Source organism: Gallus gallus, chromosome 3 (assembly GCF_016699485.2).
Source record: "Gallus gallus isolate bGalGal1 chromosome 3, bGalGal1.mat.broiler.GRCg7b, whole genome shotgun sequence".
In the NCBI taxonomy this organism is placed as follows: Eukaryota; Metazoa; Chordata; class Aves; order Galliformes; family Phasianidae; genus Gallus; species Gallus gallus.
In genome coordinates, this window is record NC_052534.1 from 43909524 (window position 1) to 43924607 (window position 15084).

Below are 15084 nucleotides of genomic sequence, written 5' to 3' on the forward strand. Positions count from 1 at the left end.
CAGTATGCCTTAATTTCACACGTTAGATAAACTATTTGACTCAGTTGTACAACTAATGCTGGCATCTCCAAAAATGTTATTCTCTCACAGCTTTTTCAAAAATACTTTGTTATCAGACAAGCAACTCATATCTAATAAAAGCTAATGCATTTCAACAGTCAGCCTACCCCACGATGTTATCTTAACTCATTTCACTTTATGTGGCCACATAAATTAAGATAACATTGGAAACAGTGGTAGGACTGCTCTGGTCAATTGTTACATGCCTTTTTGAGACACAGAAACTGTTACACCATAGAAGTCTGATTTTTAACTGGTAAAAGTTCAAGAATTCAGTAAATCATGGTCACATATTATAATTTATTAAAACTTGCTCAACTGATGTGCTTTACATCATACTAGATTGCACTTCCATTTTATTTCATGTGACACATCTAGACTTCAATGACTAATAACACTGACATATTGCATGGCATTAGCAGCAGTGTAAATCTGAGAAAGAATCTAAAAAGGCATTTCATAAACACAAGTTGTAAAAATCAAAGATAACCAAAGGCCCTTTAGCCTATATGACTGCAGAATTAAATTTCAAGGAAAACTGCTACATGTTCATTAATATTGCTGAATAATTTAAAAAAGAAATCTTTTGGTAGAAAGAAACTGGCACACTGTTACACTAATTAATGGCTTTCTACTGCAGTGCAGCACAAAAAGCTGATTTCAACTTAACTTTACTGAAAACAATAGCTTGGTATTTGCAAGCTGAAGTCCCAATTACTTCACAGCCCGGTGCATTTAACAACTGGCACATCGACTTCCGGGACTTTGGGATGAAATTATCAAGTAGATAAGATAATGCAGCATCAGTGTTTACCTCTTGCCATTAAAGCAAAAGCTGAGATTGTACCCTTTTCTAACCGAAACCATGATGATAATTTTATTGTCAGAATCTATAGAACTAACCAACCAATCATCCTGGAGCATAAAATACGCTCTGTATTCAAGCCTGGATGATAATAACCACCACATTCCTTCAGTAAATTTCAAGACTATTTCAGGACTTTTTTTAGAAATGGTTTTTGCTATCAAATGTCATAACACAATTTAAGATTAAAAATAATATATTTCTTAAGAACACAAACCTAAATTATAACCCTGCTATTTCTAAGCTGCGTGAAAATATTTTTCATTCAATAGCACAGCATTACAGTTAGAATGTAGCCCACAACCACAGTGACAATAGAGCATCAAACTGCATTAAAAACTGCTGTATATACTGGATCTGAAGCAGGCTTCCCCCACACAATATTAGCTTTCCAGCTGCACCTATCTCCTGCATAGCTTCTAATTATACCAGAAAAAAAAATCAAATCATATTAAATCTTGTCCATACAGAGACAAAAGCAAGCTCTCCCTTGAGGACAATTAGAGATACTGCCTAGTGCAACACTACAATGGCAAGAGAGAAGGGGGAGGACAGAAGGGAAAGGGAAAGACAGCTGGGTAGGAGGGGAGGGCAAGTGTGTACATACCCACACACATCCTAGTAACAGGCATAAGTATTAGTTCTGTGTTAATGTTCTCTTTAATCTGCCTGGTAGCCAAGATTTCTGCTACCTACAGAATGAAAATGCTTAGGGTACTAACATGCAAGGTAAAATGCAAGTTTTTACTTTGCAGCTATATAATTAATTTTCTCTTTCACTGACAGATTCCAGTTACTTTAACAAGGGCCTCTTTTGGAAGCAAACTTTCAAATAGAGAAAGCATAAGCCACCACAGAAGTTAGCATCCAAAAAGTAAACTGAACGCTCATGTAAATCATATATAATTTTTCAAACAACATTTTATAAGATCCAAATATAATGTAGGTTTGAATTACAGTAGTTCCAACTTAGATCTACCACAAAGGATCTTATAAATTAAGGTTTCATATTTAGGGTCCATTTAAAAAATGGACTGATTATGTTGGGAGGATCCGTACGTGTGACAGCGTGTATTAAATGCAACATTAGAGGTATCTGTAAACTACATTCTCATTTTTTCCCAGTTGGTGTATCACTGATTCCAAACAGTAGATCCTGTCAACACAAAGAACTCTCCAGTCAGGGAAAGACGTTAGGGAAGAAGAGAAAAGTCTCCTGAAACATTTACAGCTACAAGTACTTGAACATTTAGAGTTTCCTTCAATATCTTTGTTTATGGATGACAACAGTGTGGCTATTTTAATGAAATTCTACTTGAAAACTGCAGATGCTTTTAAATACAGTCTGCTACTTGAATCGTGCTGTAACAGCATACCATACAGAACTCAGTAGGCTGTATCTTTCAGCAATTTACACCTGCAAAAAAACAAGTATTTTCAAGTTCCAGAGCTGCAAACTGGATTGTATTTCATTACATTTTCGCTAAATATATTTAGATTCTCTACATCCCATCCAGGGAAAACGTCATCATGCTCACAACGTCAATAAATACAAAATAGCAGTAAGTCCTCTAAGAAAGAGAAAACTCAGATGAGTAAAACATGTTTCACTGTACTTAACAGTGAATGCATATTGTTTCCATAATCTCTTTGGAGTTCTTTGTTTCAAAATTTTATTTCTGCCCATGAAACAGGTCAATGAAAATGCCTTTGTATCAGTGGTCTCCCACCTTATTCACTTTCAGACTAACAAAAACTTCCCAAAAGAGGTAAAGGCTCAGTGTAGCCAATTTAAATCTCCCAACAGCAGACTTCCTTTTCCTTTGTTATCTTCCACAACTCTTCATAGGCAGTGGATCTGCAAACCATAGGTTGAGAAACACTACCCTGGTAACTCATGTTTCTTTTCACATAGCTCCAACCCAAGAAAAGCTTCTGCCAAACAGTTCACCTGCAACAAGTGGCTTCCTTACGCTACTGCTGGAGTATCTCAGGAAAACTAACTGGAAACTGATCTGTGTAGCCCCTTCCTTACTGTAAACAAACTGGAAATAAACTAAATTGACTTAATGAAATTAATGAAGTCATTAATATTCAACCTACAGTATTTTAAACTACTTAATGTTAAAACACTGCCAGGAAACACAGTACTTTAATGGCTTATACATAAAGAAAATTTCATATGTTTGGCTTTTTTTTTCTTTTCAAAAGAAAAGCTGAGACAAAACATTTCCAAAGATCAGTGCTCACACCCCTATATGAAATCTTCAATGATTTAAATAATTAAGAGACCAGATGACGAGCTACTCCAGATCTCACACTATGACAGTTATTACACCTTTATACCTCAGCACCATTTTACTTTCCCAAATCTTGACAGCAAACAGTATAGAATCTCATAATGTTTGAAAGCTAATAGAGTAACAACTTAAGTTTTTGTAAATTAGAAACATTTTTTGAGCAGGAAAACATTGCCAGTACTTTACAGGAAAGCATTTTCATCTTTCTGCTTTGATAAAAGTTTAACTACTTACACAGTGGAAAAAAATAAAAACTGTAGTACATCATTAAAGCTATTTCTTTCACGATACTAGTGTTGATAAGTGTATAGTGTTTACATCCATGTTTGTGTCATTATCTTTCACCAGTTTTCTTAACAGCCTGGGAATTATTCTCATTTCATTACTAATAACATTCACTCCACCACCTTCCAAGCAAAAAATAAAAATAAACAAGTTTATTAAAGCTTATGCTGCCCTTCAGCTAATAATCCCTAACCAAACTAGAAAAAACCTCTTTGAATGTTAGCAATGTGTTAGTATCTTGCCTTTATATCTGAAATTTAACACTAAGAGCACACAAAAAGTTTCAAGAAATACAGAACACAGCAAGTACCTTTCTGATTATGCTGGTACACTCTAGGTACTACGAATCACTTAAAATTTTCAGCAGCTGAACTGCTTTATGCAGAAAAGAAAAATGTCCTACAAATCTACAAGCAGTTTAATCTGTATCCCCACAAAGAACTCAAATGTTATTACTTTAAACAGTAGTCTCCATATCAAGTGCTCAGCAACTTGATATAAGAGTGAGTGGTAAAGAAAAGAAACAATTCTAGCACAAACCATATTGAATGGGATTAGTAAAACCCATCCATGTGACAAAAACCACTTTGTTACACTACTGCTTTAATAGAAACAAACAAACAAAAAAAAACAAATTCTTGCTTAATCTCCTCAGATTCATAACTATTATCCTAGAAAAAAAAAATGAAATTCAAAAATGGAAGTACCTAGAGCTGTAAGATCTGTGAAGGCCGACTGCAAAATCAGAAGGAAAATTAAGTCCAGAATAAAGCAAGTTTACCTCGAAGTTACATTATTACTATACTTTTTATTACCAAGACTGCTGAGATTGCAAACATGAATGGAAGTTCAGAAGCTTGTCACAAACAAGCCACCTAAAGATCGATGTAAATGTCTTTCAGTAAAGTATAATCCAGTTGTCCACCTGCCATTTTAAGATGTTGAATTTAGTAACCATCTTGAATTGCAGAAGGGACAAGTTTCTTTTCTACTCAGCCAAGCAAAGAAGTGCAGCTTCTCCTCGCATAATTATCCAGCACACACCTAAATACCAACTGCCATCCCTCCAAACTCCAGCGTTAGCTATAGTGGCTATCTACCGCAACATCCATCTCTCTCCAATTCATCATCGTCAGCTTTCTTGCTGACACTCTTCTGAGCTGCCTAGTTGATGAATTGCTCTGTTATTCATCCTATGTTAATCTGAGGCTGATGCAAGAGTATCTTTCTGAAGACACTTAACAGTATTAAAACTTGGCACTACCAAGCGCCCTCGGTGTGCGTTAAACCTCCCATTCGGAACCAACAAGTTTCCTCATGAATAGGTATGAATAAAATACAGTTACTAAATCAATAGGCACCAGTTTTATGTACCCCACTACCTATAGAGAGAGCTTAGGCCTGATTCCTTGGAAGCTACACACAAATTATTAGAATTTAACCTCAATAAGCCCTATACTAAGTTGATATACAAAGGATATTCTTCCGCTTCTCAAATAATCATTAAGTATTTAAATGTCACAGGTGTTTAAAAAATAAAGTGATTTTTTTTTCATTCTGTAAGTGTAATAGGCATATCTCGAGAAAGTCAGCTGTACATTCCTCAGTTCCTTCCGAGGCAAATTTCAGTTTTTAGGTAATGTTGTTTCCAGATTTTTACCCAAAGGATTACGTTAGTCTTGTCACAAAAATTTATCCACGGAGAATGAGCACAAGAACACAGGAAATTTCAAAACATGAGATTCAAATCTCTGCAAACACTTTATAACAGGGAAGTATGCTTATCCCTAAAAGCAACAGTGGTCCCAAATGCTATAGCTAGGACACACCAAAATATCATTTCTGTTCTCAAGATACATACATAGAACCAGTATGATGCAACTTATTCGGTTAGAATAATTTGGTTAGAATTATTCACTAATTCGGTTAGAATTCATTTCTAATTCCTACAACATCATCTATGCCCAAATTTGGCTTGACTAGTACATTAGCTTCAAGAAGAAGTTGTCAGAACTATGTGAGAAGTAGGTACAAAAGAACCCGTATCAGGAGTCTTATTTGTTACAGGTTAATTGAGAGGCAGTATCAGATTTCCATAAAAGCTTCAAGCAACTTGAAAGAGCAATTCCCTCCCCTTGTAAACTGACTGGATATGAGCCTCTCTGACTGCATTTATCTTTATGGCACGATACTTAAGCAATTAAAGAACCAACAACTTGTCTCTACCATCGTCTAACACGCACAGCTCTCACACAGCACAGACAGCTCTCACAGCAGAAACACACTTTAAACGAGACAGCTGGGCCTGATGCAGCATGCAACCTAAAACACACAAGCCAACTTTTATCAAACACTCTCATCAAGTAGCATTTAGGCAAAGTTAGTACGGAAGTTAGTCGCGGGGAGGGGGGAATGAAGGTAACAACTTGTTGAAAAAATATTCATTTTCTTTTCTCATGTACAGGTGCAACAAACTGAAATAAAAGTAGTACAAGTAGATGAGCAGTACGGCTTGAAAGCAAGAATCATGGGGCCACAGAATTCTTGTTTTCTTCTTCCCATCCTTTCCTGCAATAAAACCAGAGGTATCCCACAGCAAACAGAAGTGGATTTGCCTTTACATCTACACCTAAAAAATGAATGTTACACATTACTCACTGACATAATTGTTTACATGTTATTGAACCGCATTAAGAACAGTAATTGATCTGCATCCCTTCAAAGTCTGAAAAATAAAAGGAAGAATGATGCAACCTCAGCTGAATGTTTTAGCTGAGCTGCCATTTAAATACATACAATAGAACACTACGTTTTTTATTAATGCTTCACTAACATCAGATGATTCTGATGTCTACTTTTTAAGAACTTAGGTATATTCCCTCTTCTAGACACTAATGAAGAAAAGATACCCTAACTGGGATAGCACATTCTGTGGGTCCCTTCCAACTCAGTATGTTCTAGAACTTTAAGATTTCCACCAATTAGAAGTTAGAGATGTCTAAAGTAGCTCTTTAATCTGAATTGGACAATCAAAACAGGTTTGTTATTTAAATCATTGAAGAATTTAAACAGTTCAGCAAAGTCTGGTTTCCATCTAGTGTTGGCTAGTCTGAAAACAGCCATCTTCTTAAAATTTTGAGTGGACCAGATACATAATCAGTTGACATCCAATTCTGAGTTGCAAATTTTGAAGTACATGTTTAAACAAATGCACTTTTCCCCCTTAACTTCTGCTCTATATCTTCAGCACTGAACCAACCCAGCCATTGTGCCAACACAACTATTCTGAGATCACATATGGTGAGCTCAATCACAGCTCCGGTCTGTCTGAGAAGCCAGCAACATACAAAAACAAACTCACAAAACCCTGACTAGTCCAGAGTATCAACTGACTTTTTAAGCCAGGAACCGATCCAGCAGATAAGGGTATAAGATACTGTACTATCACCCACTGCCCCCTCTCACACCTCAGCCGTCATTCCAATGCTCTACCCCTCTGAACTATCAAGATGCAACCTCCCAGAGAAGAAGCAAGATTTTAAGTGCATGTCATGTTTCCATTCAAATCAAGTTTTGAGGTGTTAACACTTATAAGGCTATATACCACTAGAACTATTACACATCCCACTACGAAGAACCTGAAATGCCAGTCACTCATTACACAAACTGCTCCACATCCTACTCCCTTTAAAAACCACTATCTTGAGGCCAAGTCCAGCCTTTCAAGACTGCAAGCAAGTTACAAAGTACCAAACCGTTGGGGGGGGGCAGGGTAAACACTTGTGCTGGAAACACAGAAGACCTTATCTAATCTACTTCAACAGGGAGAAAATCGGAAACATTTTGGTGCTGTCACTAAGCAAAAGTATCCTAAAAGAATATCCAGAAAATTGACTTTCAATGTGCTACTGAACCAATCGTACACCACAAAAACACTGGAAGCAAAATCCACTCAGAAATACCTACTGCCATTTCCCCTTAACAAGATGGGTTCTTTGCAATGAATTGAAAAACAAAACCTATTATTTTGACACCAAATATAAAAATAAGATCTCAAATGGAAATTAATTGAAGATATTGATTCACATTTTTAATCAGTATCTTGAAGCTTAACAAGAAAAAGATTAAAACTCCTGTTTGCATAACCATACTGATTCTGAACACTAACATCTGCTAAACAAAACAAAAAAACTGCAACATATCAAGGCTTAGTAACACAATGAATACAAGAGCTTTAACTTGCACCACTTCCTTGCCCTTCTCAGATACCCAAGCAGCAAGCAATGGAAAAGAAGGGAATGGAAACAACAATAATACAGTCACGGGGCAAGCTCAGCTAATGAAGCTGGATGCTATTTCTCTTTAAAGTGATCATGGTTGCTTTGCCCATCCTATTAAATGTTTCCAAGAAAAACAACCTAAAAACCCCCCACAAAAACCAACAGCAACACAAACGATAAAATGACTTTACCTGCTCTGCAGAAGGTAATTCTGGATATTTTCTCCAAGTCAAAAGGACAGAACATAATATTGCTCAACTTTCAGACACCCAACTCTTTGCCTCACCACAGCAATGTGATCTAATTTAGATTTTATGAATGTTACACTCAGCTGTTTCAAAACTCAAGGAGCAGCTCCAACGTGCTTCACAGACCTTGTTACTCCTGTTAGAAAACTGCAGATATCTGATATGGTATTTCTACTGACCCTGCTAATTATATTAAGTATATTGAGATTAAAAACACTGGCATTTTCACTGTTTCTACTTGTTTTCTTAACATTGGGTTATTGAAACTGTAATAAAATATAAAAACAAAAAGAAATGTCATAATATGTATTTTGATTAAAATCCATACATAAAACACTCACACAATACGAGTGAGAAGTTGTGAATTGTGTTTCAATAAAGGTGAGGGTCAGTGAGTGAGGGCATTTCATTACTTCACAGCCTTCTTGGCAAGGCATTCCTCCTACCCCATATCTCTCCATGCAAGTGTTCAAATCCAAGCCCTCCTGACAGTCCTGCAGTACTTCAATCAGCCTGAGCTGTCAGGAAGGCCTGGTGAATTAACCTGAACACAGGCCTGTCCTGTCAGCCATGGGCATCAGCCACCTAATGCATGAATAGGCTACTTGGAACAATACACGTTCTCCGCGGAGGACAATATTTTACAGTTACAGTCAGTAACTAAAGACAACACAAATCACTTGCTTTTGTAGTAAACTCTACACAACTCAAAACATTTTAAGCAGCATCCCATTGCTGACTTAATTACTGTACTTGGAAGAAGAAAGCTTAAATTTAAAAAGGACTGAAGGAGATAAGATGGTCAAAAAAAAGTTACTCAACTAAAAAGGAACTTTTCATTTCACATCAGGCCTCCTCTCCAGACACAGCATTCAAAAGATACCAGCAACATTTTTCTGATTTGTTTTTTTCCTCCATTGATGTGAACTTATTTTTCACAATTAAGACACTGTAAGTACTCTTTCAAAATCTATGAAGTACTTCTCAGATTTTTTTTTCCTTTACCATAACATTAACTAACACATCCTCACTTTTTCCTTTACAAGCTACAGAAACACAGCATACCAACCTGTAACCTAATCTGTACCGGTCATTTGTTTCTAACGGGGGCAAGATGAGATGTTTTAACTACACAATCTACTCTGGAAAATGCTGAATACTACTTCAGATGAGACAAAATACCAATTCAGTTCCAGCCTTAAGGGACAAGTAACACTAAACAAAGTGATAGAAAGGATTCAAACAGATTTCTCCTGTTAACCCAGCACCTCTTAAGCAGTAGATTGGGCTAGTGAGGCTACTCTTACTTTAAAAGAAATAACAATGATGACACTTCAGTAATCAGTTATCGGTAAGCAACAGTGAACAAGCTGCTTACAAAACATGAGCTTTAAATAGTTGCTTTATTAACTTCAAACTTTTATCAGATAAAATAACACCCATCATCTTTTTAAATTACATGCCAGGTGACTGCAATGCTGTAAGTGCTCCAAAAGCAATTTAACTGTGCTGCTGCAGGAAAAAGAAAGAAGAAAAAAAAAGCTTTGAATATTTTTCCCAAGCTAAAAACAAAACAAAGTTCACAGCTTTTGGTTTTCACATTATCAACACCGCAACTTAGAACAGCTCTCATGAAGTTTTTGAAAAGTAAGCTTTAGAAGTTTTATAACTTCATTATTATGAGGAAATCATAGATTTGAAAGTATGTTTTAAAAGTGATTCAAGGTTTTTATCCTAACAATTCTCATCTCTTAACTTTGCAGTATCAGGCATGGTCTGTACAGAAACTGTGTTTGGTTTTTTATTGCACAATCTGACACAAGTGAAAAAAAGTCATGCTAATGTGCCCAACGTCCCTTCTTCAAATCTGACAAGTCAGCAAACCCCTAGCTAAACACAGGCTACATTTACATAACCACAAACAACACAGTCATGCACAAAAGTAACTAGGTAACTTCCAAGGGAGAACTTATCTACAGCACTCAAAGCCAGTTCTCCAGTCCTAACTTAAGCAGACATTTTAGGTAAGACGACACTGACATGAAACTGCAGTTTTAAGCACTGAACTATGCAAGCTCACACATATTTTCTTCAGTGAGCACAGTAAGCTGATAGCAACACACCAGAAAAAGTTATCCTCCTTAACCCCTATCTAAATGCTTTATTATTACTGCTATTCAAGCACAGTCAGCCTACTTGACATTAAATGAGGTTTCTCTCCAAAAGCTAGACGCATGGCTTAACTCATATTTCAGGGAAGGCACACTTCAGTCACCTTCAGCTTAAAGAAGGAATTCCTGATGAATTTTTTGTCAAAACCTTCTGGAAAAAAAAACCAACCCTCTATGCTACAGGTTAGGTCTGCGCCCATTCCAATCACGTACCACCTTCTGAGCAGCTACAGGTTCAAGAAAACAAAGCGCTTAAATATAATTACATTACACGGATCTTATTTTATAATTTAGGTCTATTTGTTCAAAGTCTGTTGAAAGAACAAAACCGAAAAGTAACTCACGAATTTCAGTAGGTCAGAATGGAATTAGGGTTCGAAATGTCTGATTTATTAAAAAATTTAGAGCAAGAAAGATGGTACAACATATTCATTTTACACAACAGGGGAAAAGTTATTCCCCCAAAACATATGTGTGCATGTATGCATATATATGTATATTCTAGGTTAGAATCATACAAGTTAATATTAAGAAGTTGAAGCACAAAAAAAAAGAATCAGGTCACATTTGATGGTGCAAACAATTACAGGAAATACAGCCTATTCCACGTTCAGGAAAAGCCCTCTCTTCCCACAGGTTTGCACCAGGCTGATAAAAACAATCCAGTTTCCTAGTTATTATGATGTGCACTTTAAACATCCTCACTAATCCACAAAAGCCTTATTTACACATAAGAAGTTGAAAGCACACATATGCAAAAATATCTGTAACCTAAACAAAACTGTGACTTTCCTATTTTATTATGAAATAGTTCATTAACAGAAGTTTCCTCCATATACTGCTCACATTTATGCCCATCTCAAAAACAAATGCTGTCAAGCTGAGACCATCTACTAAATTAAGCACTACGGTGTTTGGAGATCAGACATGAGGACAGAGTTCAGAAAGGAAGATGTGTTTTGGCTAACAGGAACAGGCCAAAAATCAGATGCATGTTCCGAGACCTACTCAGATTAGACACACAGTTTGTCTAAACCTGAGTTCATTTCTGTTTCTTGCTGCGTACAATCACAAGGAGCAATCAACACACAAGCCTACCTGATTTTAGTTTTTAAATTTCAACTTGTAAAACAAGTAAAATTAAAAAGACGGGCATTCTGGTAGAGAAAGCCATCCCATGCTACTTCTGAGCTCCTAGGTTTGTGGCGTTCTTTCTTTAGGCTGGTAGAAAATAAAATACTGGCTGACAGTCCGACAGTTGTTTGAGAAGTACAGTACTTCCAGGCACAAACAGAACATTCAGGAAGATGGCCCTACAATGAGCATGGAAACACCACCACCTGAACCACAGAATTCCAAGCAAGAAGCAGCACACCAAACCCACAGCGTCAAGGGGAAACACGAACACTACATGCTTTTACATACAATCAACCAACTCACACAGACACCCATCCCTCATATTTTTTTTACTCTCATGGGTGCAAGGAAACAACTGATGGAAGTGTTAAATATTATACTTTTAAGGCAATGTTCTGAACTTTACAGACTCTTCCAGCAAACTACAGAACTTTGCTGGAGAATGTTAATGCAGCAAACAGCTGAAAGGCAGTGAAGAGAGTGCCTTTAGGCAGCCAGGACAGCTGTTGCACAGAACGAGCTGCTCTGGCCTCTCAGCTGTGCATCACTATGACTATCCCACCTATGCAATGTTGCCTATACGCACAGGACATACAAGTCCATACCAACATAGAAACCCACACGATTCCACAACTATTTCTGTCGTTCTTTGGTATGTGCTCCTAGATGAGTTAATTTCGCTATTCAAGTTCCTAATGGCGTTCAGAGGCCAGCCTCACGCTTCAGAAAAAAAATAACTGGCGCCCCTTAGTGTTCAGATTTTGAAGTCTTCAAGCAATTTACTAATTTGCATGAAACATTTTTTTTCAACATTCCAAAAAGTTTTCTGCCTCCACAATACTTCCATCCAACTGCCAACGTAAACAGGAAAAGCAAAAACGCTTAAAGCGATCGCAGAAATATTCTTGAGACTGTTTAGAAACCCAGTTTTTGGTTTATTTTAATGAAGTGCACAAAGAAGAGCTTCAACACAACCCTTAGACAACTTTTTCTGAGACTCCCCACAGCCCTCATTTGGGAATTTGAATACTTCAGAAAATACTTTTCCAGAGTATGTAGTGTTTTAAAAAATTAAAATCTCAGAAGATGCCTGGATTTTAGATACTCCTTTGTGTGTCCTTTTTGTACAGAACATGTTTTTCTCTCTTTTGATCTCGGAGAAAAACAAAACAAAAACAACAATCTGGGCCTCCTCTGGCCCAGTATATAAAGCTGAAGAGGTTCCGGAATTCAGAACACCAACACCAAATCCCTGTGAGACTCTTCTGGCTTCGGAAAGCAAAAAATGAAGAATTCTTCTGAGCTACGTTTCTTTTCACTGTTTCCTATATTTCTAAATGTTCTGAAGAGAATGCTTTCTGGGCTGAACAAGAACACACCAAGTTCTGCGTAGTTTTGCTTTCCGCATCCCGATTTGCTCTGCTGTAAGTTCACGTCCCAAAATTCTTGAAAGTAAAAGCAGAACCTCCCATTATACCACTTCCACGGTCCATCTTCTCCGTCGTCCGCTTCTTCGTGCTGCTCCATTGCTCATTCTGAAGATGCTGTTCCCGATACGCCGGGTTTGCAGCACTACAACCACTATCTGTTTTTCGCAGTCTTGGAGAGGGCGGGGAGTCGTTCTACCAAATATAACCAGCGCCTTCATCTTCCGAGGTCAACAACTTCCCAAAGTTCTGTTATCAAGGAGGACTACGTCCGCAAACAGGAATCCTAACTCGAGATTACGAAACTGAGTAATTTCACGCAAAGAATCTCAAGAAGTTGAGGCTGCATAAATAATTCCTAGTTTTAGAACGTGTTACAAAGGTACTAAATATGACAAACGGGTCTAACTGCGTAAAGCCTGAGTTTGAGGCAGAGTGAAAGAAAATGCTTCTAACGAGAAAACCAAACGTGCGAACCCAACAAAGCAAATTTAAGTGCCACGAACGATCGCCCAGCCTGACTTCCAGCACGGTGGGGCTATTATCACATGGAGAGAGCCGTGTGGGACGCACCAAGTTGCCAGCCTTTACTTTCCCTTTTCCCCCAAACGCGGTTATCCAACAGCAGAGAGCGGCCCTACGGGGCTGCGCACAAAGGGGGGCACCCCCTCCACTACTCTCCTCTCCCCTCCCCTCCCTCCCGGAGCAGGAGCTGCCCCCGGGGCCGCCGGCGCCCGGCCGGAGCCAACGAGGCCATTTCGTAAGCACGGGGTGTTTTTCTCCCCGCTCAACTCGCACATACGAGTCTTTCAAGTTAGTTTCTGTAGAAGGGAGAGCCGGGAGGAGAGCCGGCCCGCTCCTCTCCCCACGCGAGGGGACCGCGAGCGCTCCGCGGCCGCTCCGCTCGGGTGGGGCGCGCGGCGGCAGGAGCTCGGCCCCCCGCCCCCCGTAGGCCCCGCTCCCCCCTCCGGCACCGGCCCGGCCGCGCCGCGGGCCCCGCTCCTCCTCCTCCCCCCGGAGCGCATTCCTCAGCTCCGCGCCTCGCTCCCTCCCCCCCCCCCCCACCCCCCCAGCTCCGGAGGACGGGAGAAAAGGGAAAATAAAATAATAACGATCATAAAAACGCAGCGGAGGGAGCGCTAAGAGCCGGGACCCGCGGCGCAGGCAGCGGCCGGGGCGGGGAGAGCCCGCACTTCCCCTTTGTTTGGGGCGCACCGGGAGAGCGGAGCAGAGCAGGCCCGGCGCTGCCCCCGCCGCCGCGAGGGGCCCGGCTCGGGGAGGGACGGGCCGGGCGGGGCGCGTACCTTCGTCCAGCAGCCGCTCGAGGTGGTTGAAGATCCCGCAGAAGTTGGGGAGGCTGCTCATCAGCTTCTTGTCGTTCATCAGCTGCATCAGGTAATCGGGGCTCGGCTTCGGCTTCTCCTTGGCTTCCATTTCCCCAACCATATTCCAAGCCCGCGCGCACAGGGCGAGCGCCCGCAGCAGCTCCGCCGAGCGAGGCGACGGCGGCACGGGGCGCCCGGCGGGATCGGGCGGGCCGGCGGGGGAGGGGCGGGGCGGGGAGGGAGCTCCCCGAGGAAGGAGGAGGAGGAGGAGGAGGATTCCGAGCCGCGAGCGCCGCGCTCCCGAGTCCGAGGGGCCGGCGGGGAACGGGAAAAAAGAGGAAAGTCGGAGAGACCCCGCTGCGGGCGCGCCCTCCGCCCCGGCCGCGCGGAGTCGCCGCCGCCGCCGCCTCTCGGGGCCGCCGCTTCCCCGCTCCGCGCGCCCTCGGCCGGTGCAGTCCCGGCCGCGTCCCCCTCCTGCTGCTGCCGCCGCCGCCGCTCCTCCCGCGCCGAGCCCGGCTCCGCGGCGCTGCCCCCGGCTCCGCGGCGGGGGAAGGGAGGGAGGGAGGCGGGGAGGGGACGAGCGGGGCGGGCGGGCGCTGGCGCTGCCAAGGAGCCGCCGCCGCCGCCGCCGGGCTCTCTCCGCCGGTGCCGCTGTTGTCGCCGCCGCGCTGCGCCGGGCGCGTCCTCCTCTGCGCCTGCCGCCCGCCCGCCCGCCCTCCCGCTGCCGCCGCCGCCGCCGCCTGTGGCTGTGAGCGTCAGCCCCGCCGCCGCCTCCTCACTTCTCCTCAGTTCGCTCTGGAGTTCGCTTCAGTTCAGGCTGCGCTGGCAGCAGCGGCAGCGGCGGCAGGAGGAGGGGAGGGGGCAGGGCCCGCGGGGGCGGGGACATGCCGGGGGCGGGACGCCGGGCGGGGCGGCCGTTACGCGGCGGCAGCAGCGCCGCTTGGCGGAGCCAACCGCTGCACGCTGCCAGCTGCCCGCGCCCGGCG

General features: G+C 41.6%; 1 protein-coding gene across 15 annotated transcripts in view; it reads right to left on the minus strand.

Annotated features, from left to right (window-relative positions):
• The window catches only part of QKI (QKI, KH domain containing RNA binding), a 139377-nt gene extending 125062 nt beyond the window's left edge, over positions 1-14315 (minus strand). For all 15 annotated transcript variants that reach the window (NM_204310.3, XM_015284003.4, XM_040696716.2 and 12 more), the window contains exon 1: positions 14078-14315. In NM_204310.3, the coding sequence (NP_989641.2) occupies positions 14078-14219 (142 nt within the window). In that variant the 5' untranslated portion in view covers positions 14220-14315. The remainder of the gene's footprint in view (positions 1-14077) is intronic.
• Positions 14316-15084: the final 769 nt, after the last annotated feature.